Consider the following 24,555-nt stretch of genomic DNA (forward strand, 5'->3'; position numbering starts at 1 on the left):
GGGAGAACATAAAAGAACCTTAGAATATTTATTTTCTTCCAGACAGTCAATTGTAATGTTTTTCGTATATGAAGACTGTCTGGACTATATAAATAATAATTTAATTATATTTTTATTAAAAAACTTTTTGAATATACCCCGTAATGAAGAAAACGAGACCACGCCCTTTGCGGTTGTGACACGCATAACTTGACAGTTTTGCCAAACTTAGCTCCTCCCACAATGTGACGTCGGCAATTCAAAGTGGCCGCCGAAGGTGATGCGACATACCAGGAAAGGACAATAAGTTCTCAACGTCTTGTGATATTGTTTAAGTAAAAAAAGGCCGTCCTTTCAATTATTAATTTGAGATTCTTGTAGGTGTTATCAATAGGCATTTTATTGATCTACTATCGAATACTAACAAAATATTTAATTTCTTCCAGGAATTATTATTGTAATATCCAATCCAAAATGGTCGCCGACGCCGAAATGACATACCCGGGAATCATAAAAAGTTCTCAGTATTTTAAAATAAAACTAACAATAAAAAATTAATAGAATATCTTATGAGGGGCAAATGGGGGCTATTACTAGTCATTTTATAAACTATCGATTATTGCCAAAAAAATGCTTATTTTCTTCAAGGCAATAGTTACTACATTTTTGTATATTTAACCCCCAATTGCCTGATATACGAAAATAATGAGTCAGTTTTCTGAGAATACTTATTAAAACTGGGCCAAAAATATCGTTTCGAACACCCCCGTATTAAACAAATCAGTTACAACCTTCGCGATATATCACGTGACCCACTATGCATCCGTAACCAAAAGATCACGTGACAGCACTGTCAAAACTCGACCCCTCCCACAATCTAAAATGGCCGCCGACGATGAATTGACATACCGGTGAAGCATAGGGAGTTCTCAGTATTTTAAAATAAAACTGTCTTTATCGTAAGTAGGAAAAAATTCTCTATTAAAAATATTAGATACTTGGACATTTCCTCAAATACCTGAAAAAGTTGACTTTAACCGCTTGGAACTCAAGGAACTATTCCAGGCAGTTGAAACTTCTTCCAGATAAGTCCCTGGAAGAAATTAATGCTTCAACTGCCTGGACATGGAGAAAAATAATTCCTAATAGTTTCAGCTACCTGGACAAACTAAAAAATCACTCTAATTACTTCAGAATTGCCTCAAATGTCTGGAAAGTTGACTTTAACCGCTTGGAACTCAAGGAACTATTCCAGGCAGTTGAAACTTCTTCCAGATAAGTTCCTGGAAGAAATTGATGCTTCAATTGCCTGGACGTGTAGAAAAATAATTCCTAATAGTTTAAGCTGCCTGGACAAACTAAAAAATCACTTCAATTACTTCAGAATTGCCTCAAATACCTGGAAAGTTGACTTTAACCGCTTGGACCTCAAGGAACTATTCCAGGCAGTTGAAACTTCTTCCAGATAAGTCCCTGGAAGAAATTGATGCTTCAACTGCCTGGACATGGAAAAAAATAATTCCTAATAGTTTCAGTTGCCCGGACAAACTAAAAAATCACTCCAATTACTTCAGAATTGCCTCAAATGTCTGGAAAGTTGACTTTAACCGCTTGGACCTCAAGGAGCTATTCCAGGCAGTTGAAACTTCTTCCAGATAAGTTCCTGGAAGAAATTGATGCTTCAATTGCCTGGACGTGTAGAAAAATAATTCCTAATAGTTTCAGCTGCCTGGACAAACTAAAAAATCACTCCAATTACTTCAGAATTGCCTCAAATGCCTGGAAAGTTGACTTTAACCGCTTGGACCTCAAAGAACTATTCCAGGGAGTTGAAACTTCTTCCAGATAAGTTCCTGGAAGAAATTGATGCTTCAATTGCCTGGACGTGTAGAAAAATAATTCCTATTAGTTTAAGGTGCCTGGACAAACTAAAAAATCACTCCAATTACTTCAGAATTGCCTCAAATCCCTGAAGAGTTGACTTTAACCGCTTGGAACTCAAGGAACTATTCCAGGCAGTTGAAACTTCTTCCAGATAAGTGCCTGGAAGAAATTGATGCTTCAACTGCCTGGACGTGTAGAAAAATAATTCCTAATAGTTTAAGCTGCCTGGACAAACTAAAAAATCACTTCAATTACTTCAGAATTGCCTCAAATGCCTGGAAAGTTGACTTTAGACTACTTTGAACTTAAGTGCATATTCCAGGCAGTTGAAACTTTTTTCCCTCAAAGAAATTGATGCTTTAACTTCAGGGAAGTGCCTGAAAAATGACTCCCAATAGTGTCAACTCCTGTACGTAGTAAAAATGACTTGAATTACGTCAAAATTGCCTCAAATGCCTGGAATCAACAATCTACTATTGAAAAAATTTTTATTTTCTTTTATCTTCGTATTTAAGACCCGACTGCCTGGAATATGTAAATAACGACTCTTTTAGTAATTTCCTTTAGATTCTACATAAAAATATCCTTTCGTACAACCCCTGTAACAAACAATCAGTGACCCCGAGTTATTTATTGATCGTGACTGATACTATATCAATAACCCAAAGGTCACGTGACAGCTCCACCAAAACTTTGCTCCTCTCGCAATATGACGTTTCAAGACAAGATGGCCGCCAAAAATAACATACCGGGGATAGTCAAAGAGTTCTCATCAGTTTTCATTCATTATACTGGAATTATCGAGATCTCATCTACTACGTGGAACAATTAAATAACCACATAAAACCAATTCAAGAGGAATTTACTATACTATATGGATTTTATTGGTGAGTATTTAGGTCAGCTTAGATTTAAAATAAACGATAGTAAAATCGCGATGGGGTATGTAATATATCAAGTTACTGAACCATGGCGTGCATAGATGAGGTAACTGGAGATTTACTAGTTTTCCCAATAGAATAATATGGGTTTTTTGTAATTTTTTAGGTTCTATAAATTGTAACTTTATTCTTGGACTCCAATCATCATGGCATTAACAATAACTACGAAGAATTTAAACAAACAGTAAACCTGAGTAAGGGCTTGGCATATAGCCTTGGCATGCATTTCATTTATAATAAATCCACCGCAATATGCCAGTTATATTTTAAAACGTGCCAAAAAACACTTTTGTCATCATACAATAAATTCCATTTTAAACGCCATTATATGTCTTAAATTCCACTTAAGTTCCGGGTATCTTAATTTTTCACGCCTCTAACAGTAGTAATGCCTATTCATTAACAACCGATCGAGAAGGACAAATAAATTTACCTTTTTATACTCGCCAATAATAATAATAATAATATTGTTTATTATGTTTTCTTCCTATAATGCAATTCCCATACTAACACACCCCATTTCTTAAAATACCTTTTATTAAGTATATATACTCTTTAATTATTTTATTTCTTGCAATGGTTTAATTAACTTAATTATGTGGTGTATTAGCAAATCCTTGGAAATAATGCTTTATTGGGTTATTAAAAGAGATTTCGCCATTAAAAGTTACTAAATTCATCCCTAAGTTTCTAATTAATTAATGCCAAAAAAAAACAAAATGAAAAAATTTACCAAAATTGTAAAACACCCATTCTGATTGTTAACAAAATGTTTCCGGCACCCACACAAACAACAAAATCTACGAAGATCCGCGCGCGAAACAATTAGTTCTTAATGGATGGTACCGAACGTACTATCGAAGTACGCTCGAGCAACTAAGGTACCATTCTCCAACTCAGGGATTTATTAATAGAGAAAGTCCGCCTGTCGGTACGGTATTAGGATGGGATAAAAATAAAGAAGAACGAAACATTATGCAGATATAGGAAGACTTTGCATGAATCAAACAAGGATGGAGAGAAACATCACAGTTCTTAGACAGAATACCATCGTCAGGGATTTTGAATATCCCCCTCGCATTATTTTTCGGTGATAAAATTATATTGATGACATTGTGCGCATCCTTGTTTAAATATATAAAAACCCGGATTCAGCCTAAAAGTATTTTTATTATCGATAATGAATCAGTCAGTTTACACACTCATGCTAAAATCCAACCATAATTAAATGTGCTCATCCGTATTGTCCACCTTAATAATTGGCCAATATAAACGCAAATTGTCTCATAAAAACGTTTAATGAGAAATCGGAATTTTTCTAACCTTAGCATTCATAGGTTTGTGACAAGATTAATTAAACAATGACTTGTTTACGACTGCCCCTCGTATTTGAGATTGTTCGCCATATTTTCCATGGTAACGGTGGCTCGAGACCAATCAGAGGGCAGCTTTATAAGCCCGCCCACTATAACCGACCTACGAGGGGTGTAAAAGTACTAAAACAATAAAGTTTGAAGTTTTTTAATGTCAGGGCTTTCTTCATTTATCACAGAAGCTCTTGAGGGAATGTTATTAGATTTCTTTGCATTAAGAACAAGAAACTGTTTATATACATGATTTTTTCTTATCAAGTTTTTCTACAATGACTTCGATTATTAAACTCTTGTGACGTCCACGCTTCTTCTTGCGTAACGAACGAAAAAAACACAAAAGAATCACATGCTACTATAGGAACTTTTACTTTCTTTTATTCTTTACAAATATATCAATTAACACTCTTTTTTTCGTTAAAAAACACCATTAGCACATATGCGTTTATTTCTCAGTCAGTTTTCCGTCTGTGTGGTATTTCGTAATTTTGTTAAATTGATACGGGTGAGGTAAACACGCGAAAATTTCGTACGTTTGCTTGTGGGTACCACTAGATTAATATATGCGGACTCTTTATGCCATAATATTGATTTGTAATTAGATTATTTCCGGTTGATTATTCTTTTACTTCTACTATATCCTTCTATGATTATGACAAGGGGCAGAAAATAAAAACTAGATATATCGAAATAAAATATATTTCCTACTATTTTTACAGTAATGTGCATCGAATAACAAGAAACATTTAATTTTATAAATTACAGTAATTAATATACAATTAGTGTTTTGGAAATGAAAGGCTGACTGTTTGTATTTCGAGCAGTTAATTTATTGGTTTAATTAAATTATTTCTAGTAAGCGTAAGGGGAAGTTTTGGACTCCATTACTACCAATTTTCATGAAAATCGAGCAAATCGGAAAAAAGTTATAAGGGGTTGAAAATTCGGACCGAAGAAATACAGAGATTTAGACTTCATTACTACTAATTTTCAAAAAAATCAATTGATTGATTAGGAAAAAAGTTATTAAGGGTTAAAAACTGGCTATGACGAAATGGTAAAGGCGCCGTTTAATTCTTAAAAGAGGCAAAGCGGTTTCGGCTTTTAAAACATCTTCAGTGACAATTGCATAAGGACAAAGTTAACTTTGGTGTTTTACATATACAGTAGAGCCTTGATAATCCGGACATGCGTTACTCCGGATGCTTCATTAGTCCGAACACGAATTTTGCCGCTATTATGTACGTTATAGTCCGGATTCGCTTGTACGCGATAATCCGGATGGCGCTGTTTTCAGCCGTTTTGCAGGCTTTGACAAGTTTAAATTGATTGGTAGTTTGCGAAAGTTTAGTTTTTAACGTTACTTAGGTATTACAGTCGACACTTATTGCTTTCTGGCCTTCCTACACCAATTCTGGGGAATATGGCTCCAATACGAAAGCATAAAACATATCTTTAAAACAAAAGCTTGATATACTGAACAGATTAGAACGTGGCGTGAGTGGAAAAGCCTTAGCTAGTGAATACGATGTAGGCACATCCACAATTTCGGATATTAAAAAGGACAAATTGAGCATTAAAAGGTATGTGCCAAAGTTTATAAAGACGTTTTATTTTTACTAATGTTTTGTTTTATTAGCGGTTGTGATAGCGTACCACAAGCTAGGAAAACACTAAGAAAACCTGAATATCCCAGAATGGAAAAGCGATTGTTCGAATGGTTTTGCAGGCAACGTTCCAGACACATTCCCATATCATATGAAATGTTAGCAGCCAAAGCAAAGCAAATCTACAACGATGTTTATGGAAGTGAGAATTTTGCAGCCAGTCGAGGTTGGATCGACATGGTTTTAGAGCTTTAAAAATTTGTGGTGAGAAATTATCCAATGACGAAACTGCTGTTGAGCCTTTTAAAAATATGTTGGCACAGAAAATGAAAGACCTTAATTTAATTCCTACGCAGGTTTACAATGCTGATGAATCAGCGTTTTACTGGAAAATGTTACCGGAAAAAACAATTGTTCGTTCTCAAGAAAAGACCTGAAAAAGAGATGGTTCTCACAAATTGAGAATTCTCGTCATTGGAAAAGCAAAAAATCACAGAGCATTTAAAAATGTACCCATACCCGTAGAGTACAAAAATTCCTGCAATGCTTGGATGACATCTGCAATATTTAAAGAGTGGTTTCATAATTCGTTTATTAGGCAAGTAAAAGAGTATTTAAGAAGCCAAAATCTAACTGAACGTGCTCTTTTAATCATTGACAATGCCTCAAGCCACGGATCGCCAGAAGAACTGAGAAGTGAGGATGGCCATTTCCAAACAATCTTTCTTTCGCCAAATTGCACAGCATTGCTGCAACCCACGGATCAAAATGCCATAAGGTTGACTAAATTGTTTTACCGTAAGAGCCTTTTGGCGCACATTTTATCACAAAATGAAGACCTTAAATCTCATAACTGCAACATACTTACTGAGCAATGCATGGTCAAAACTTACTGTAGAGGTTTTACAAAAATGTTGGGAAAAAGTAATTCCAAAAGGAACGGTTTTTGGTAATGATTTAGAATACGAAGCCGATGATCTGATTTCGCTAAAGCAATTACAGGAAAAGCTACGAGCTTTAACGGATGTTTCGGCTATGCTCTGCTCCAAACACTAAGTGAAAACGAGATAAATCCTAATGAAGTGAATAACTGGATTGAAAATGATGACAACTTGGTATTAGACGAGATAGAAAGCAACGAAATGCATTATAGCAGCAGCGAAGAATGTGAAGATGATGACGAAAATAAAGGGAGAGAGAAAGGAGTCAAAAATGATGAAGCAGCGAAGGGCTGAAGAAAATCGAGTGCCACTGCATGATATTCTTATTCTTCAAAGACTTAAAGAAATGGCTTTTATGAAAAATCAAGAAAAAGTAAAGCAAGCAAAAATTACAGACTTTTTTAATTAGCTTTATTATGTACCTACTACATAGCAAACATATATGTATGTAAAAAGACCACAAGAGACACCGTCGTTTTTATTAGTCTAGACTATCGAGGCTTTACTGTATTAGATTTCTTGGGTTTTTTGGTTCCTTCAAGATTCTAAAATAAAAATTTATTTATTTCATGGAAACTTCTTGGTCGAAGAATCTCCTCAAGTTTTATGATTTCTTGGACAAATAGATTTCTTGGTATTTTCTAATTTCCTTCAACTTTTTGGGTTTTCATGGTATGCCTCGAATATTTACGTAATTATAATAACGTAAAGTGAGGTTCTCTTGATTTTCTGCACTTTCCAGGCATGCCTTGAATATATTTTTTGATGTACTTTAAAAATCTACATTTTTAAAGTTAGTTAAGTTACAAGGAAACTTTAAAAATCATAAATGATGAAATTCTTATAAAGCAATTACGTTTTTTTAATAATTCCTTACATCTTGAAGTTCTCTTGGAAGGCCTCGAATATTTTGCTTTTTGGGAAAATCCTGATCTTTTTTAAAAAGAAACTGAACATCCTTTGGGATTTCATACATTACTGAAGTTTCCCTTGAATATTAATTAAAGGCGCTCTAAAAACTTGAACTTTAAGAGGTACAATCGTTCCGTCCAAATACACCATTTCGATTCCAGGTACAAATTATATTATTGCTACGTTCAATAGTTGAAGCAAGAGGATGTATTTGCAGCATTAAATAGATGAGGTAGAGAAACTAGGAATTGTAATCCGAGAAACTCTTGTTCCACATTTTTGCCATAGACGGTAAGCTCCATTTTCTTTATTGACACTCATAAACGGGTGGGCACAAAAATTCCGAACTTAATCGCGTTCAAAACAAGCCTTTCATTTACAAACAGCTATTCTTCCTTTCTTAACATTTAAATCCCTTAATTTCACTTGGCAGTGTAAAATTTCACGTAAAACGTCATTACTTCACACAATAAATATTCATTAAGGTTACAGAATTAATCACTTAATAACAACTTGCCGTTGCTTCTATCTAAATATTATTGAGCCGAGCGGTTTACATTCATAAATTAAACTATAAATATTCAACAATAAGGTACATATTTAGGCCACCTCTTTAGCTCTCTCTAAAAGGTCTCCACACAGATCTCACTCATCATGGGACCGGATTATTCACACAACAAAAACTATTTACAAACTTATTAGTTAATTAATTAATAAACGGTGACAGATTGGGGAATTTAAACCCGGAAAAGTCAAATGTACTGGAAACCGGGAATCGGGGCGGCCGATGGATGTGACGCGGTCGTATTTCCTTTAGGGCGGGCGGTACCAGACCTATCGGGACGGATTTGTCTGCGCCCCCTTTGAACAGAAAACCGCATTGGGCCGTGCATACTTCGTCCCGCGAAATCGCTTCTCTGGGCCATTCTTGTAACAGTTGTCGGCAGTCTGTTACTTTCAGTGAGGCACAATTACCCTGAAAACGTGAATAAAGGTTATGTTAGTAAAAGAGAATTAAATTCAGTCTTTGTCAAGTACTAGGACTTGTTTGAAGAAATGGTCAGTTATAATTGGTACCCACATAACACCAAACATTCCAGAAATATAGCATTTTTCATTATCATAATCATTACTAGTATGATTTCTTTCTTCATGAATTGTAATAGTAAAAAATTGTATTTAATTTAGAAAATTACTTAAAACCTTCTTATTCTAGTAATTAGTATAAACAGGGTTTTATGAGAAAAATGCAAACAAGACCACAGAGACTCTGACAACAAATTACTCGTGAATCAACACAAGCAATGCTAATTTCTTTACGACCCGACATACATTTTTATATCTTGATTAATTAATTACCAGATTATGAATTATTTACTAAATAACAGCCAACGATATAATTTTAGTTACTTTTTAATTGGTTACAAACGAGAACACCCCAAATTGGCAGCACTGAGTACGCTCAACAGCTTTGTTTAGTAAAATAGGCAAATTTTGGTTTTATTTGTCTGTTCTGTACACTGCAAGTAATTAATTACCTTTCAACTGTATAAAATAATTGAATTATAGGTATAAGGACCAAACTGAGAAACCAGGGTGCTAACAGCAATTAAATAATGTTAACAAGATTCCTGATGCCAAGTCTCAATCGAGTTAATACTATTTAATTTTATTATAATAAGTCTATACAACAGACCACTGAAGGTAAAATATGAATCATATATGAATAGTGATCATGTTATAACATACAACTGCATGTCAATAATTGGTTTGTTATTATAATATGTGAGATAATATCAATCTCAATGTGAACTTAATGAAAAGGTTACCCCGTTAACATTTTAATATTGTCCCTAATGAGATTCCCGCTAGAAGCCTTGGATGAACAAATGAAATTTGAAAAGTATGTATCTATATAAATACTTATAAATTATAAGTAAAAAGCCATAGTATTCATTCAAGTCTTTTTTCAGAAATTAAGAATTTATTATTTACTGAACAATTTTGATTTCAAATCTCGAGCATTACAAAAAATAAACGGAGAACCACCCTAAAATAGAAGGCTGACTAAGAAGAGATTCAGTAATGTTAAAAAAATTGTAGAAAGATGGCACAAAGCAGGACTTAAGTAAACAAAACTTTAATACTTAATTATTAACTATAATTTGACCTCAATATTAAGTTTCTGTATACCTTGTTTGGATAGTCAATTTTAAAATAGCAGGTTTTATTTTGGTTGTTATATATCCTAATATTTCCTATTAGTAAATATCCTTAGTAGTAAAACTTTTTAAGAATTTATTGCCTTTTTATTAATTTAATTATATATAAAACTTTTTCTGCTTAATTTCATATAAAAATTTATAGCAATAAAGAAAACTCTGTATATTTACGTATAATAGGTATAATGTCATATTATAAAAGTATGTATAAAACATATTTTTTAATCTGTCAACTTAATATAACTTATATCTAAAACAAAAATGTTACTATAAATGTTTTGAATTGAAAATTGTGATATATTTCCCCAATAAATAAATATCATCACGTATTAGAAACATACTTTCTGAAATGTCGCAGAAACCACAGTATAATAAAACAACTGCTTTAAAACAATTGTTTTATTATACTGTGCAGAAACATTATTCATAGAAATGTTTAAAAAAATGTATCGCTGTCAGAAGCATTTCTGGTACAAATGTGGGAAAATACGGTCATTGCTGGAATGGTTCTATTCTCACAGGAGGATGTTTCTGTGTTATTAGGGTAGTTCTCAAATGAACCGTTTAGGTATTATAGAAAGGAATTAAGGGCCAAAAACACCTTTTTGAGACCTTTTAGAATAAATGATTCGTTAATTGATAGTTTTCAAATGAACCCTTTAGGTCTCATAGAAAGGAATTAACGATTATAAAGCAGATTTTTTATTGTGGAAATAAAACCAAAATTACCATAAACTTCGACTTTTCGTTTGAACACATGCTTTAAACATGGAAATCTATTAAAACGAATGATCTTTTAATTGGCAGTTTTCAAATCAATCCTTTAGGTCTCACAGAAAACAATTAAAGGCTAAAAAACAAATTTTATTACGGAAATAGAACCAAATGGAATATTCAACTGTTCCTGAGAGATTTGACACTCATTCTGTCGCTTTTGGGACCTCACAGAAGCCTTCGACTGTGTCTCACTTTGTTTCTTTTACAAAAGTCCAAGTTTTATCATTTTCAACCTTAAGACCTTTCAATTTGCCTTAAGAGCCACCTTTGGATTTTCAAAAAATGTTTTTTTAAATTTGTTGCTTTAATATTCGCTTATACTCCGGGGATTAAGAAAAATAAAGAATTCTAAGTAAACTGCAGAAATATGTTAAGAGTACACGATGTAACATTGAAAAACTTGTGCCAAACATTAATGAGGGTTTTTCTTGAAACACACTTTTTTAAAACGGTTCGTTCCGGCCATATCTTCCGCAACTTTTCACCGATTTACATTATTTAAAGGCTGAATTTTCTAAAAACATTTAATAGTTTTTGCTTTATTATAATTCGAATCAACAAAATTATGGATAAATATGGGGTTTTCTCTAAAAAACTCTGTAGTTCGAAAGCAAATCAATATTTCAATAAATCCTTCTGACAGATCATAAATAATATGCCACTAAACACTGTAATTTTTTTTCCCGCAAATAGGATAAGAATTTGAGGCACTTCACCCGAAACCAGTGGTACCTGTTTCGCAAGAAGTTCTGTATAAAATACGCTGTAGTGCGTCTACATTTACTTACACGGAAAAAATGCAATTTAGACTTTAGTAAAATGCCAGAATACAATTTCTTTCACTAGTATGTGTTTTTTTAATAAAAAAATTGTGAATCTAGACATCATTTTACGGTGTAGTAACTCCTTAATAAATAATTGATCCATTGTGTAAGACAACACTGAAACTTTGAATATGTCCAAACCCAACAGACTTACCCCTTCAGCGGTACATACGCAACTAGTACAAGGACTAGGAAAAGCGCTTTCTCCAACTTGCACGTGCCTCGTGCCGATAATACACCCTTGACCCGCTCGGCTTTCCCTCCAAGCGTTAAAATCTATCGTTGGCAAAGAGTTACAGGGCACCCGCGGGTTCAAAAAGTTCGAAGGTAACTCGAACGCCGCCCGCTGAATGTCACTATAAGCGTCCATGTTGTCGCATAAGATTTTCGCCAGGGTGATCTTTCGCATTTCGGCCAGTTGAGCTTCCGAGAAACGCACTATCGGATCCTCGTTTTCATACCTGGTTAACGACAATAATAAACGTTTATTGCTTATATTAAACCGAGGTTAAGAGATATTCAATACCACTTTCGGTTTACTTACCAGAACCTGTCGCATTTTCTCAATTGCCTAAATTGAATGGCGATAATGCAGCCGAAGGTGGGGCCTACGATGCCGCCCTGAAGGGGTCTTTCGGACATGCCTCCCGGGAAGAGATCGATGTCGTCCACGGTGGGGTATAAAGCTTTGAGTCTCTGGATCACTTCCATGGGTATTTCTCTTGCTAGGTCCTCGAAGGTGGTCGCCCTTTTTAGATTACAGAGGGCTCTGTAGTTGTTGTACGAAGGGATGCCTGGGAAATAAGCGGGATTCAATATTGATTCAAATTTCCACTTCTGATTGCTTATGCATTTTTACCAATAATTGTATATAAGATAGACTTGCTTCGTTTTAATGTACGGATACCTCGCTAAGAATCTATACCATGCTTGATTATATGCGATATACAACAGCGATTCATTAACTAAACAATGATTTAAGAAATCGGAAAAGCATGGAAAATATATCAAATTCCTGGAAAACATAATTAATTTTGTAAAATGCCCGGCACAAAATTCTTTGAAATTCCTGGAAAACGTCAAAAATTAGTATAACTGGTTAAAATAAAATGGAAAAGGATATAAAAAGCCCATGACTTCGATATCCTGGAAGACTGAAGCATGGTGTTAAATTGCTGGAAGACTTCAAAACTGACGGCTTCCAGAAATTTGTCTTTGGAGAACTTGAATTCGGAACGCTGAATTCGAATTCCATGAAATAGTTAAATTCCGGTTTCCAAAATTACTGAAGAACTAAGGAGTTGATGAATAAAAATAAGAAAATAAAAATATGATGAAAGTATTGGCGTAAAAGGCTTAAGAGCTTTCTTTCTTTAAGACAGTCTAGGTTCAAGTAAAACAGCACAAAAAATAACCGCTAAAGAAGACTTAAAAGTCTAATTTTTCATCAAGCACTCCAGGAACTCCGGGCGTCAACTGATTGGAAGAATCAAAATATGGCAAGTATCCTAGTAAAGAAGTGACGGTAAGAACACTTATCAAATAGAGTGTTCTTACCGTCACGAGTATCTATATCCCGGAAGTGGCTAGCATCTCATACAAACATCGTCATAAATTCAACGTCAATTAATATTTTAGACAGCGAGTGCATACACTCGTAGTGGGGAAGGCATATTATTCTTTATTGGAATTTTATGAAGATTCATTTTCATTTTAATTATACAGATCGTGTTATCGTGAGCTACGTATTACCGAAAATAATGGCAACACCGCTTGGTTGCGGCTTGCAGGCGGCGGAATTTTTCGTTTTTATTTTTTGAACCGGGAGTCAGCAGACCTCACTTTGCTGTGTTACTGCACATTGCATTAATAATTTTTGAGCGTTATTTCCGTGTTTTTTTCACTACGGCTGTTTATACCCCTTCCGAAAGAGTTCAACTAATTAAATGGTTTTATGGAGGCAATTCGGCACTACAATGTAGAGATTTGTTTTCAGTGACATTTGAGAATAGACCGATTCCTGCGAACCGTGCAAAAACGGTTTTAAATGTGGTTACAAATTTTGAGACATCTTTTTGTCTTCAAGATTGTAAAAAATGCCACACAAAACGTCAAGAACCACCTGTTGAAGTGGTCCAGGATATAGAAAGGCGGGAAGACATGTACCTTAGAACTTAATTCGACATGGTCCACTAGAAATGTTGGAGAGGAACTGGGAATGAGCAATAAAACTGTTGGAAATATTTCCTGAAGACCAGTGGCGAAGAATGGAATTTTATGAATCCATGATGGAAAATCGGTTCTATATGCGCTTTCCTATAAGTAACGAACGAAAACACGATCTGTATGTTATTATGTGTATGTATTTATTTTTATTCTTTTCTGCATTTTAATTTGTGACGTTGAATTTGCGGACAAACATTTTATTAAAAATGTTTGACTTATTTTGTAGATTTATTTGTAGAGTGCTGTCTGTTTTATTATTCATAGGTAAAGTAGTTATTTTTAATGGTTTTGTAAACAACAATTTATTGTTTTAAATAAATAAAGCACATTTTGACTTTGAAGACTTAAGGGCTTTGATCTAGATAATGCTGAAATACTTAAATCGAATTTTCCAGTTCTGGAGAGCTACAAAAATTAGTTTACAACTTTCAAAATGGAACACACAATTTGGTTGTATGTTCCTGTAATTGATTTCTTGTAAGTTTTTTTTCAGTGTTCTAGTTTCTTTGAACTGAAGAAGCTAATAAGGAGGAACATGTTATCTGTAAGTGATTTTTCATGATCCCTTACTCGCTGAGTATGCCGATAAACCTGCATTAATTTATTATTTAAAATACATTGACGATGACTTTAAAAATTTATTTTAAATTCCTGGAATACAATTAAAATGACTCGAAGAGCCTTGAAAATACATCAGACTAAAGGACAAATATTGCGTCCAATGCTTGGAAAATTGAGAACTGAATCTTAATTTTTTGTTTGTTGATAAATTCAGTGTTCACTTCTTCTTAAACAATCAACGAATCTTAAATTGATTGTTCTCTATCTAGTGAACCCCCTCAATATCACCGTCAAATTCCTAGACGTCTTAAAAAATTACTCAAAATGATTGCAATTAAATAAAAATTTAGCTTTATTAGATTTTGGACCGAAAAAATTTTTTTTTATTCTGAATTTACAGTTTATGATGAGGATTAAAATTTTCCAATAGACCAATTTTATGAATAAAATTTGTACTGTAGGCGAAAATGCGTTTTTCTTTATTTTTTGCTCAATTTCGGAAAAACTCCGATTCTAATTCTTCGATTTCCCTCATCGAAGGTTCTTTTTTTTCCATTTTATGGTCATTCATTCTTACCATATTTAATTAGACTTATTATGACTCTATTTAGAATTTTGACACGGTGTAGGTATATATTTCTTCTTTCTCATAATTTTTCACCGAATTTCCGAAATCTTCGAACTTCCAAGTCTCTAACTCTTATTATCAGAGATGTGAACATTAAATCCCTAGGAATTTCAGTTTTTTTTCTAATTTTTGTTAACTTCCAAGAATTACTTAGTCACATTAAAGAACATTTGGAAAAAACGCGGAAATATTTTATTAAAAGAACTTATGTTCCAGTTTCCAACACATTAACTCTCTTGGTTTCTTCCAAACATCCCTTGTCATCACTTAATAGGTAGCTAAGAAAAAATATGCCAAATAAAAATAAATACTAACGTAAACTAGTAAAAGTAAATAAATATATTGTAAATGGTTTATAGTCTACATCCAGGTAAAAGCGTCATTACTATGTTAGTGTTTATAAAATGCGATTTCTTTAAGGTAACAGAAAACGGACGACGGTGATCAATGAATTCAAATAATTTTATTTCAAATTTGTCATTCCAGTCCCGAATGTCTAGAGTATATACTTTACTATAAAAGTCATCATTATACAGCGTGTCCCTTCTCTATTGTGACTGATTTTTGAAGAAAAAATTAAATTTTTTTTTGCGTACAAGGGGTGAAAAAAGCTTCATTAAAATTGTTTTGATTCATACAAGGTATCCACAAAGGACGTGGCATTAGAATTTATATTTTTAAATCGAACACCTTATAAATTATTTAATTTTTAAATTCTTCGTAAAATTCTAAGAAATTTGATGTAACGCATGTCATACTTTAATCAAGAAGTTTTTGAACTAGAGACAGTTGCAACTTGGTTTTTTTCAACTTTAAGGGGCTACAGAATCATATAACTATTTGTAATAGGATAAAATGATTTTTACATTCCTAACTTAACTTTTTAAGATGTGTTTAATAAAAGAAAAAAATGCTACCATCACTTATCTTTGTTTTTCCTTAAAAATTTGATGGTTAACATAATTAAAAATGTATGTCATAAAGATTGCTTTTAAAAAGTTAAGTGAAAATCATTTTATCCTATAACGAATAAGTGGGGGTCTATAGCCTCTTAAAACTTTAAAAAAATCGATTTTCAACTGTCTTTAATTCAAAAAATACTTGACTGAGGTATAGCATGTAATACATCAAATTGTTTTGACGCAGAATCGGAAAATCAAATATTATATAAGATGTTCCATTCAAAAACATAAACTTCTTCTGCCACGCCTTCTGTGAACACCCTGTATATGTCAATATAATTTGAATATGTAGCTTTTATCACGCCTGTCTACAAAAAAAAATTGATTCTTTTTGCTTCAAAAATACAGCCACAATGGAGGAAGGTAGTACTACTAAATAGACACGCTGTATATTCAAAATCAATTAATTATTGAAGCTGGCTTGTCAATAATTAATTGATTCCTATAAGCAATATTCTATCGAGATTTTATGAGTATAACTAAAAAGCCCTCAATAATATAACCGCTAATACAAGTTGCTTTTACCGTGATCTCTGGCCCTCTTAATGTTCAAGGCGATCAGATCGACTCCTGAAAATGGAATTTTCTTATCTTCGAACAAATGGTTGGTAATTTCCCCGGTAATAAATTGATCGAGGGTTTCCATTGGCGTCGACACTAATCCCCGGGCCATTTGGTCCATAAGTCCTTCCTAAAACCCAAAAGTTCATTGTAAAGAAAACTCCGTACTTCCCAGAGGCGAACGTTCAATAGTTCTAAATGACAAAACAGTTTTACCACTAACCAAAACTCTTTATTTCAATCTCGACACGGTGTTTCGCTAACAGTATGAGCATCTTCGTCATCATCAACATCTTATTATTATTTAACTGCTGAGAGAAAAGATTGTTTATTATTGAAAATAGGCCTATAAAAAATTTCTAAGAACCCTTTATCAAAATTGATCTCGCAGGTTAAGACAGCATTAAATGATTGCAGGAACGTTCTTTCCTCTTCAGATACATTCAAGTTACAAATTTCGAACCCAACAATTCCAAAATTACCTTGTTTACCAAAAGCCCATACACCTGGAACTAAAATGAGACCAATTGTCTCCACTGACTGATAAAATTTCATAATTTTTGGTAGAGTAATTTGAGTCATTAAAATTACTTTAGTGAAAAACAGGCAATTTATTTTAAAAATCAATAATGTAATTTTCAATGAAAATGAAATTAAGTCCTAAGCATTCTTTCGAAAAGTTGGTTGGTTAGTTGTAATACTATTTTGTGATTTAAGTGTCACGGCAAAGCTTCCAACCATCATGATACTTTAATCGTCTTACTTACGTTCATCATATAGTCAGTATTAAAGAAAAAGTCCCTTAACAACAATGGCGGATCGACAATCTGATAATTATCGTCCAGTCTGGGAATATGGGGTCTCAACAAAGAATGCCCGATCCTAAAAGCGGCAGCACCGAATTCCGAAAAGATCGACGGGTTACAGCTGGGGTTGTAGTCCTTGTAATAACCTTGGGGTAACAATTTGAGCCCGTAAAGATTAACCGCGTTCCAACCGAGTATTCTTGGCAGAAATTCGTTGTAGACGACATGCTGAATTCCGCCGATGACGATTTTTCTCGCCTGCTCGAAGATCTTCTCTTCGTTCCAATGGGGGTTGACTTTTTGAAGGCCTTCCATTACCCGGTTGTGTTCTCTCACGTAGAGGGTGTGGATCATTGTCAGTCCCGGTTGTTCCGATGCTCGACCGTCACCTAGAGAAAAGATTTAAAGCAAACTTTAGGTTTATTTTTCGAAGAAAGTGATAAATTATTATGGTTTCATTCTCCCGGTATTTTTTACGTCTATAAGTACAATTAATTTTCGTAGTCTCAAAATCGTGAATTTGTTAACAAAGCTGTAAAAAGAAGAAATACATATACACAAACATATTTGTACAATTCTATTCAATGTGAAACAAAATTAATGACACAACCAGATTAAGTAAAATTAAACGATTTATAAGAAAAAAAGCAAAAATGTTGACCAAAATATATCTGACAAAAATTCAGTTATTTCATTCGTAGCTAAGAGCTGCTTAACGTGTTTTCTATAGCTTTTTCAGCTATCTATAGCATATTCAAATCTACTCAGAGATGATTAAAGAGTTTTTTCGAATATAAATAGGGAAGGAAAAAATAGAATTTTATGATTGATAAACAGCTGTCTGCAACACTCGTGCACTCACATTACATAGATATTCTTTGCAAGACAAAAACACTATTAATATGCATGCAACTCGGATACGCAAACCATGCCTTAAATGAGTGAGCTTAAAGAGAAATAAACGTTTCTCACCATTTCAAATTCAACCTCTCCTGTTACTACCTTAAGAGCATAACGATTTGTTGATATTTTTTCGGCACAACTTTGTGATATTAGTGACTTTTAAATTTTAGTTCATTGTCAATAAATAAACCTAAGAATTTATTTTCGTTCAAGTTGTTTAGAATCTTATTTTTCCCAAAAAATGCATTTAAAATGCATGACACTAATTTTTAAAATATTTAAACAGAGTTTGTTAGAGTCACGCCATTTCTTGATTTAAATTTATCTATGTCTCTTTTTTCTGTGGTATTTGTGTCATACCACAAAATTGTTGCATCTTCCGCAAACTGAATAAGAAAGTCTTATTTTGGTTGTAATTGCAAGGTCTCTATTAAAGGTAGAACCTTGTGATAATAATAAGTATAATTTCAATATGAAATTAGGTGACAAATAGTACAAAATATTAACAGAATTTTGTACTATTTAGAAATTTGTACCAAAAACGCCTTGTGCGTGGCCAGAGGCCTCGCACCACCGCGGAATTCCTACAAGTTTCACATTTAAAATATGCAGGGAATGTTCCGCTTTTTGTTTCTTAAAGTTATAAGAATTTCAATTTTTATCGCCCTGAAGAAACAAAATACATTTTGCAAAACGTTCGCCTTTCCGAAGCCCCTGGACTTTTTATTGTTTGATCTAGAGACCCAAAGCAATTATAATTTACTGCCATAACTAAATTAGAACATAATTAAATTACAAATAATTAAAGGTAATTAACAAAAAAGACATAAAGAGTAGTTTGAAACTTCAGGCGACATAAACACACGAAATAGATAAAAGCTTATAGTAAACGATATTCATTAGTATGACTGATTTAAGAGAAGAAATGTTTTTACCTTTAAAATATACTGGCAACTGGTTCAAATGAGAAATTTTAATGTCAAAGCAAAACATTTTTGAATAAACAAACTTATAAATTTGGGAATATTGTACAAGTAGTAATAACCTAGTAACAAAAATACTATCTAATTGAGTTCAGAATTTCCGGCAGAAAAGTTGATAATCTGATGCAGACAGGCATCCAAATGAAGTCTTCAGCAGTTTTATTACTTGAACTTCATATCGTTCAAGAAACGAAAGGCAAGGAAAATATATTAACCCTTTCAGGCATAGTGGTTTTACTATGAAAGTTATAAGTTAGAGTATAAAGTTTTTATTTATTAATAAAAAATTTTTGATTAAAGACTTTTTCTTTTATGTGCCTGAATCAATAGTTGAATCTTGATAGAACTAAAGACTCAGACAATACCTTTCTTAAGTTCAAATTAAAATATTGACGATTACAATACAACAAATTTAAACTATAAAATGCTTTCTTTAAATTGCAAGCCACAACCACAAATCAACACAAATCATTTTATTGTTTTCAAAAAAATCAACAGTGGCGTTTAATTTCAAATTAAGTTCTGATGATAAAAGGCAAATTTGTGCAAGTTCATTATTAGAAACAATACTGGCTTCAATGAAGTTATTAGGGTCAAATTAAAAATACAACTGTGAATCATCAGCACAAGCAACAATCTTGTAGTGTTTTGAAGAGGTTACTAAATGCTATAGATAATAAAAAGTGAAGGTCCTAAAATCGAAGCATTGGGCAAAATATACAGCATATAGCAACAAAGCATTTATTATGGGCTTCAAAAATATCATTTGTTACCTTCGCTAACGCAAACTAACCTTGTACTTGGATCAGTAAAAAGCAGATACTATTAGTTTATAAGGTCTGATGATGCTTCATTTTAAGCGAAACATGTAACCTTCGGAACATAAAAATATTTTGAGGCCGAGACTTTTACGAGTGTTTTTATTTTGTCTATACTATAAATTAGTTAAGTTACTTATTTTATTGGCTATTACGTTACTTATAGCAAAAATCAATTTAGAAATGTTTATCTCACACGCTCAAAAAATTGAAAAGAAGAAGAAAATAGACGTATTTAAAAGAAATATGAACTCAAATCTGTAACGATACCGTTCGATATACATAATTTAATTTAAGTTCAATAAGTTTCAAATACAATACTTTACTTAAGGTATAATAGATTTTTTATATACCTAGGAGCTAAGTTTGATCTATTAATCTCTGAGCGCGTTTCTTCTTTTCAATATCCTACCTAACTTTGTTATGAATATTAAAATTAAAAAACGATAAAAACAACAAGAAGACCTACTTTTTAAAAAATACCGAATTTGAACCAACGTTTCGGTAGTTATCTCTAAGTGTTTAAATTTTAATTTTTTAGCATTACGTAGAGTTAAATGACCCATATAGTTAAACGATTTTAAGGTATTCAAAGTTTTGCGAGGATTGTCTTGAAAAATTTCCTAGGTTTCTGGCCACATATAAGAGCTGTTTAGTAAAATTTTAATATGAAATTGGGTGACAAATAGTATTCAAAATATTAATAGAATGATGTACTATTGAAAAATGTGTACTGAGAACAGGTTTGCGTGGTCAATCCACCAATTATTACAATTCTTGCATACTGCATCCGCTATTTTTCAAGAATTGGACATTTATGACCCTAAAGAAATAAAATTTATTTTTAGTCCTTCGCCTTTCCAAAGCCCCTGGATATTTTATTTTGTGATCTCAAAACCCAAAGCAATGATGATCTATAGCATTAACAAGCCAAAAAATTAATGGTCATTTACGTACCAGCATAGAAGCATAATCCAGAATCCGACCTGCATTCCGAATTATTCTCCCTAGGCAACAGATCCTTGTTGTTTCCCTTAGGGTGAATCGTGACGTTCATTTTTCCATTAAGGCCTTTCAGTTTGTGCACGGTGCACCGGGAAGACCCGTACACCTTTAAAATAAATCATCAATTAATGGGTCACAAAAATTTAGGTATGGATAACCAACCATTGATCCGTCCAGGAAAGCGGTGTTCATATTGACTTGTTCTCGGGGTCCAAGTTGTTTTTGTCCGGGCAAAGATCGCATAAAAGGCAAACAAATCGGTTTTCCGGTGGTGATGTTAAACTCCGGATAATGACTATCGCCCGGCGGAATCGGTATCGGATCACATTCTGGATGAACAGTCCTTTAAAAATTAATTGTAGAACTTTCAAATTAATTTATCTGTAATTGGCTATTGTGGTTAAAAAAAATTATTTTTATTTAATTAATAATTAGGTACAGGGTCGTTTCTTATACGTTTCCACCCTCTTTAACCTTTTTTGGGCCAACCTGTAGAAAAAATGGTTAATGTAACAGTGCTAGACAGTAAGATTTGCGAAATATAGTTTCATGTATCCAGAGTGTTGTAAAAAGAATAAAAAAACATTTCTTAAATTGGACACCAGGTATTTTATTTATTTTTTAATGATAAATCTTTTTATTTTCAGTCATTTTTGAACTGCCTTAACTCCAAAAACCCTTAATCCAAAATGACTTTTTATCCTCAAAGGGTTAGAGCACTCAAACATTGATGAAAACTTGTTGGAATGTTCCCTAAACGTTCTGCTTCATCAGGGGATACATGCTATACTATTTAGATTTTTGCGTAGATATATACACAGTGAAATTCATTTAAAAGCTGATATATAATTTCGGTATAATCGGAAGTTCATATTTTAAAGTATTTTAGACATATACCTTTTACCAACCGTAGCCAATTTGTTTAACAGTTTCCAGGAACCACTCTGTGTCAAAAGGCATTTTACATTTTCCCCTCTGCCTCAGAGATAGTAAGATTTATGTTTTTAAAGATATCTCTCTGCTATCTGCGGGGATCTCTATCCATTTTTTGTTCGATAATTATGTAGATATACAAAATGCATTTTTCAAATACCCTATATTGTGGATATGATAAAGTTTACCTCATTTACTAAATGACTTCATCTAGAAGGGCTTGAGACGTGCTATTTCAAATATGCCTTTGCATTGACAAATTATTCGTCCAATGGACAATTTTATTCAATGGTCCTATGGCGGTCTACTTTTGTGACATTTATATCCTCCTATGGACATCCATTGATTTTTTAAAGAAATTAACGGATCTTTACCATAAAATCAATGACAATACTAGCGTTAATGCAATGTGGGTTTTGCTACCAATATAGTGATCCGCCACTGTGATTTGCTTGACGGAATGTTTTCATTCGGTTACGTACGACACTAATATCCTTCCCTTATAAATGTGATTATGAAAATTTGACAAGGAGCAAAGGCCAAAATAAATTTGACGTTTGGTAGTTCAGGCCACTGGGATTTGGTTGAACAAGACAGCAGACTTGTGATTTCAAAGATACAGGTACTATTGATAAAATTTGTTTTTTTTTGACTATAAAGAGACTTTTGATATAAGATATTAAATTCTCTGGATTGCCTGGACTAGAAATTTTTTTACTGTCAAAACTTTGTGGTCTCTAAAGCAAATGGCGGCCTCTACTACCTGGACTATACCTATAAAATTCATGACCTCGAAATTAATAAAGAGATGAGAAACAACGACAAATGCTTAAACGCACAAGTAGAATTAAGAAGGAATTTCATACCTTTATACCTTAGGCGCAATAGACTGAAGTCAATATAATAAATAAATAAAATAAAAAAAATTATGTTTACACACCCATGCTATAGTCGCTTTGTAAAGTAATGAAACTTTAAAAAACCATCTTATAATAGAAGAAAATAAAAATAATGTTTTTAATGACAGCCCTTTTAGGTAGCACTCACTGATAATAATAATAATAATAATAATAATAATAATAATAATAAATATTTTTTATTTGCATAGAAGAAACAAAAAAAATACAAGTTTACAAAATCTAGCAATAAATTTACCCAAATAAAAGGCCTACAAATTCAGAATTCTGCCATGGCAGATTCTGGTCTTTAACATTGTGGCCCCACACTTCATTAAAAAAAAATGGTAATTTCAGTAACGCTCATTAACAGTAACGCTTAACTAATAACTGATTAAATACAGCTTTTTCTTTAATCATATACCTAATAAACCTACATATAAGAGTTCTAAATTCTAAATTTGACAGTTTAACATCAAGCAAAACAATATACACTGCAAATACCCAAAAAACAGATTAAATTTTTTGTTAAATAACAAAAAATAGAAAAATTATTGCAGACAATAAATAAATAAATAAAATGATCCCAATACCAAAAATTGTAATAAATTACTCAAGAAAACAACCATTCAAAAAGTTTAAAAAAAAGAACTTAAATTATATACCCTGCTGATTCATTAGATGTACAATCATCCTCCTACGAAAAGTATTACAAGAAATTGATAATTGGTCCGGATCCAAATTTAAAGAATTTATTTGATAAGCAAAATTGCAAGAAAATGATCGTTTAAATAACTGTGTTTTATGTCTCGGAATGAGAATAGTATTTCTTCTTATATTTAAATGGTGTACATCATTTCTAAAAGTTATTTTTTGATAGAGATAGGGCGGACTACGATATATTAAAATTTTATAAAAAAATGTTAAAGAATGAGCAATTCTTCGATTATGCATATTAAGCCATCCAAGTTCGTGAAGTTTATGGGAAATGCGGTTTCTCCTACGAATGCCAAATATTAGTCGAATGCAAGAGTTTTGGAGCTTTTGCAGTTATTTTTTGCTTTTACACTACATCACAGTAATTACATTGTGAAAGGACTAATGAATCACATAAAAGCTTCTTAATATCTTTACTCAAATAGTGTCTATGCAAATAAATTAATTTCAAAGCAAGATATGCCTTTTTAAGAATATTAGACACGTGATGTTTAAAACGAATATTATTATCTACTATAAGGCCCAAACTCTTACATTTGTCAACAACTGGAATTCTTTCGTCCCCCAATTTAATGTTTATACCATTTAAAATATTATTTACATTAGTTCGATTACCTATGAACGTTATAGATGACTTCGAAGGATTTAATTTTAATAAATGCTTTGAAGAAACATCACAAATAGCTTGTAAATCTTGATTAATTTTAAACTCAGCCATTTTAAAATCTCCTGGTAAAAATGAATAATATAACTGCGTGTCGTCTGCGTAAAAATGATGGGCACAATGCTTTAATTGAAGGTAAAATCTAGACGTGTAAATGATAAAAAACAAGGGTCCTAAAATACTACCCTGAGGCACACCACTTTCAACTTTCAAAGGATCAGATATGTCGTTATCTATTTTAACACGTTGAATCCTATTATTTAAATAAGAGGCAATTAAATTAATAGCAGCATCAGAAAAGCCAATATAATGAAACAAAGACTTTAAAATTGAGTGGCTAACGAAATCGAAAGTTTTAGTATAATCCAACAACACCAGAGCAGAAATCTTACCATCATCCCTAGCCCGAATTACGTCATCAATAACGTCCGCCAT

General features: G+C 32.8%; 2 protein-coding genes across 3 annotated transcripts in view; both read right to left on the bottom strand.

Annotated features, from left to right (window-relative positions):
* Positions 1–3,699, bottom strand: part of LOC126737238 (uncharacterized) — a 35,268-nt gene extending 31,569 nt beyond the window's left edge. The window contains exon 1 of the mRNA XM_050442033.1: positions 3,538–3,699. Coding sequence (XP_050297990.1) covers positions 3,538–3,557 — 20 coding nt within the window. The 5' untranslated portion in view covers positions 3,558–3,699. The remainder of the gene's footprint in view (positions 1–3,537) is intronic.
* Positions 3,700–4,857: 1,158 nt separating this feature from the next.
* LOC126737237 (peroxidasin homolog) overlaps positions 4,858–24,555 on the bottom strand; it is a 50,248-nt gene continuing 30,550 nt past the window's right edge. For both annotated transcript variants that reach the window (XM_050442031.1, XM_050442032.1), the window contains exons 10-16: positions 21,073–21,253; positions 20,863–21,016; positions 17,163–17,590; positions 16,360–16,525; positions 12,002–12,251; positions 11,612–11,918; positions 4,858–8,610 (exon numbers count right to left, since the gene is read on the bottom strand). In XM_050442031.1, the coding sequence (XP_050297988.1) occupies positions 8,341–8,610; positions 11,612–11,918; positions 12,002–12,251; positions 16,360–16,525; positions 17,163–17,590; positions 20,863–21,016; positions 21,073–21,253 (1,756 nt within the window). In that variant the 3' untranslated portion in view covers positions 4,858–8,340. The remainder of the gene's footprint in view (positions 8,611–11,611; positions 11,919–12,001; positions 12,252–16,359; positions 16,526–17,162; positions 17,591–20,862; positions 21,017–21,072; positions 21,254–24,555) is intronic.

The sequence above is a fragment of the Anthonomus grandis genome, chromosome 6 (genome assembly GCF_022605725.1).
Source record: "Anthonomus grandis grandis chromosome 6, icAntGran1.3, whole genome shotgun sequence".
Classification (NCBI taxonomy): Eukaryota; Metazoa; Arthropoda; class Insecta; order Coleoptera; family Curculionidae; genus Anthonomus; species Anthonomus grandis.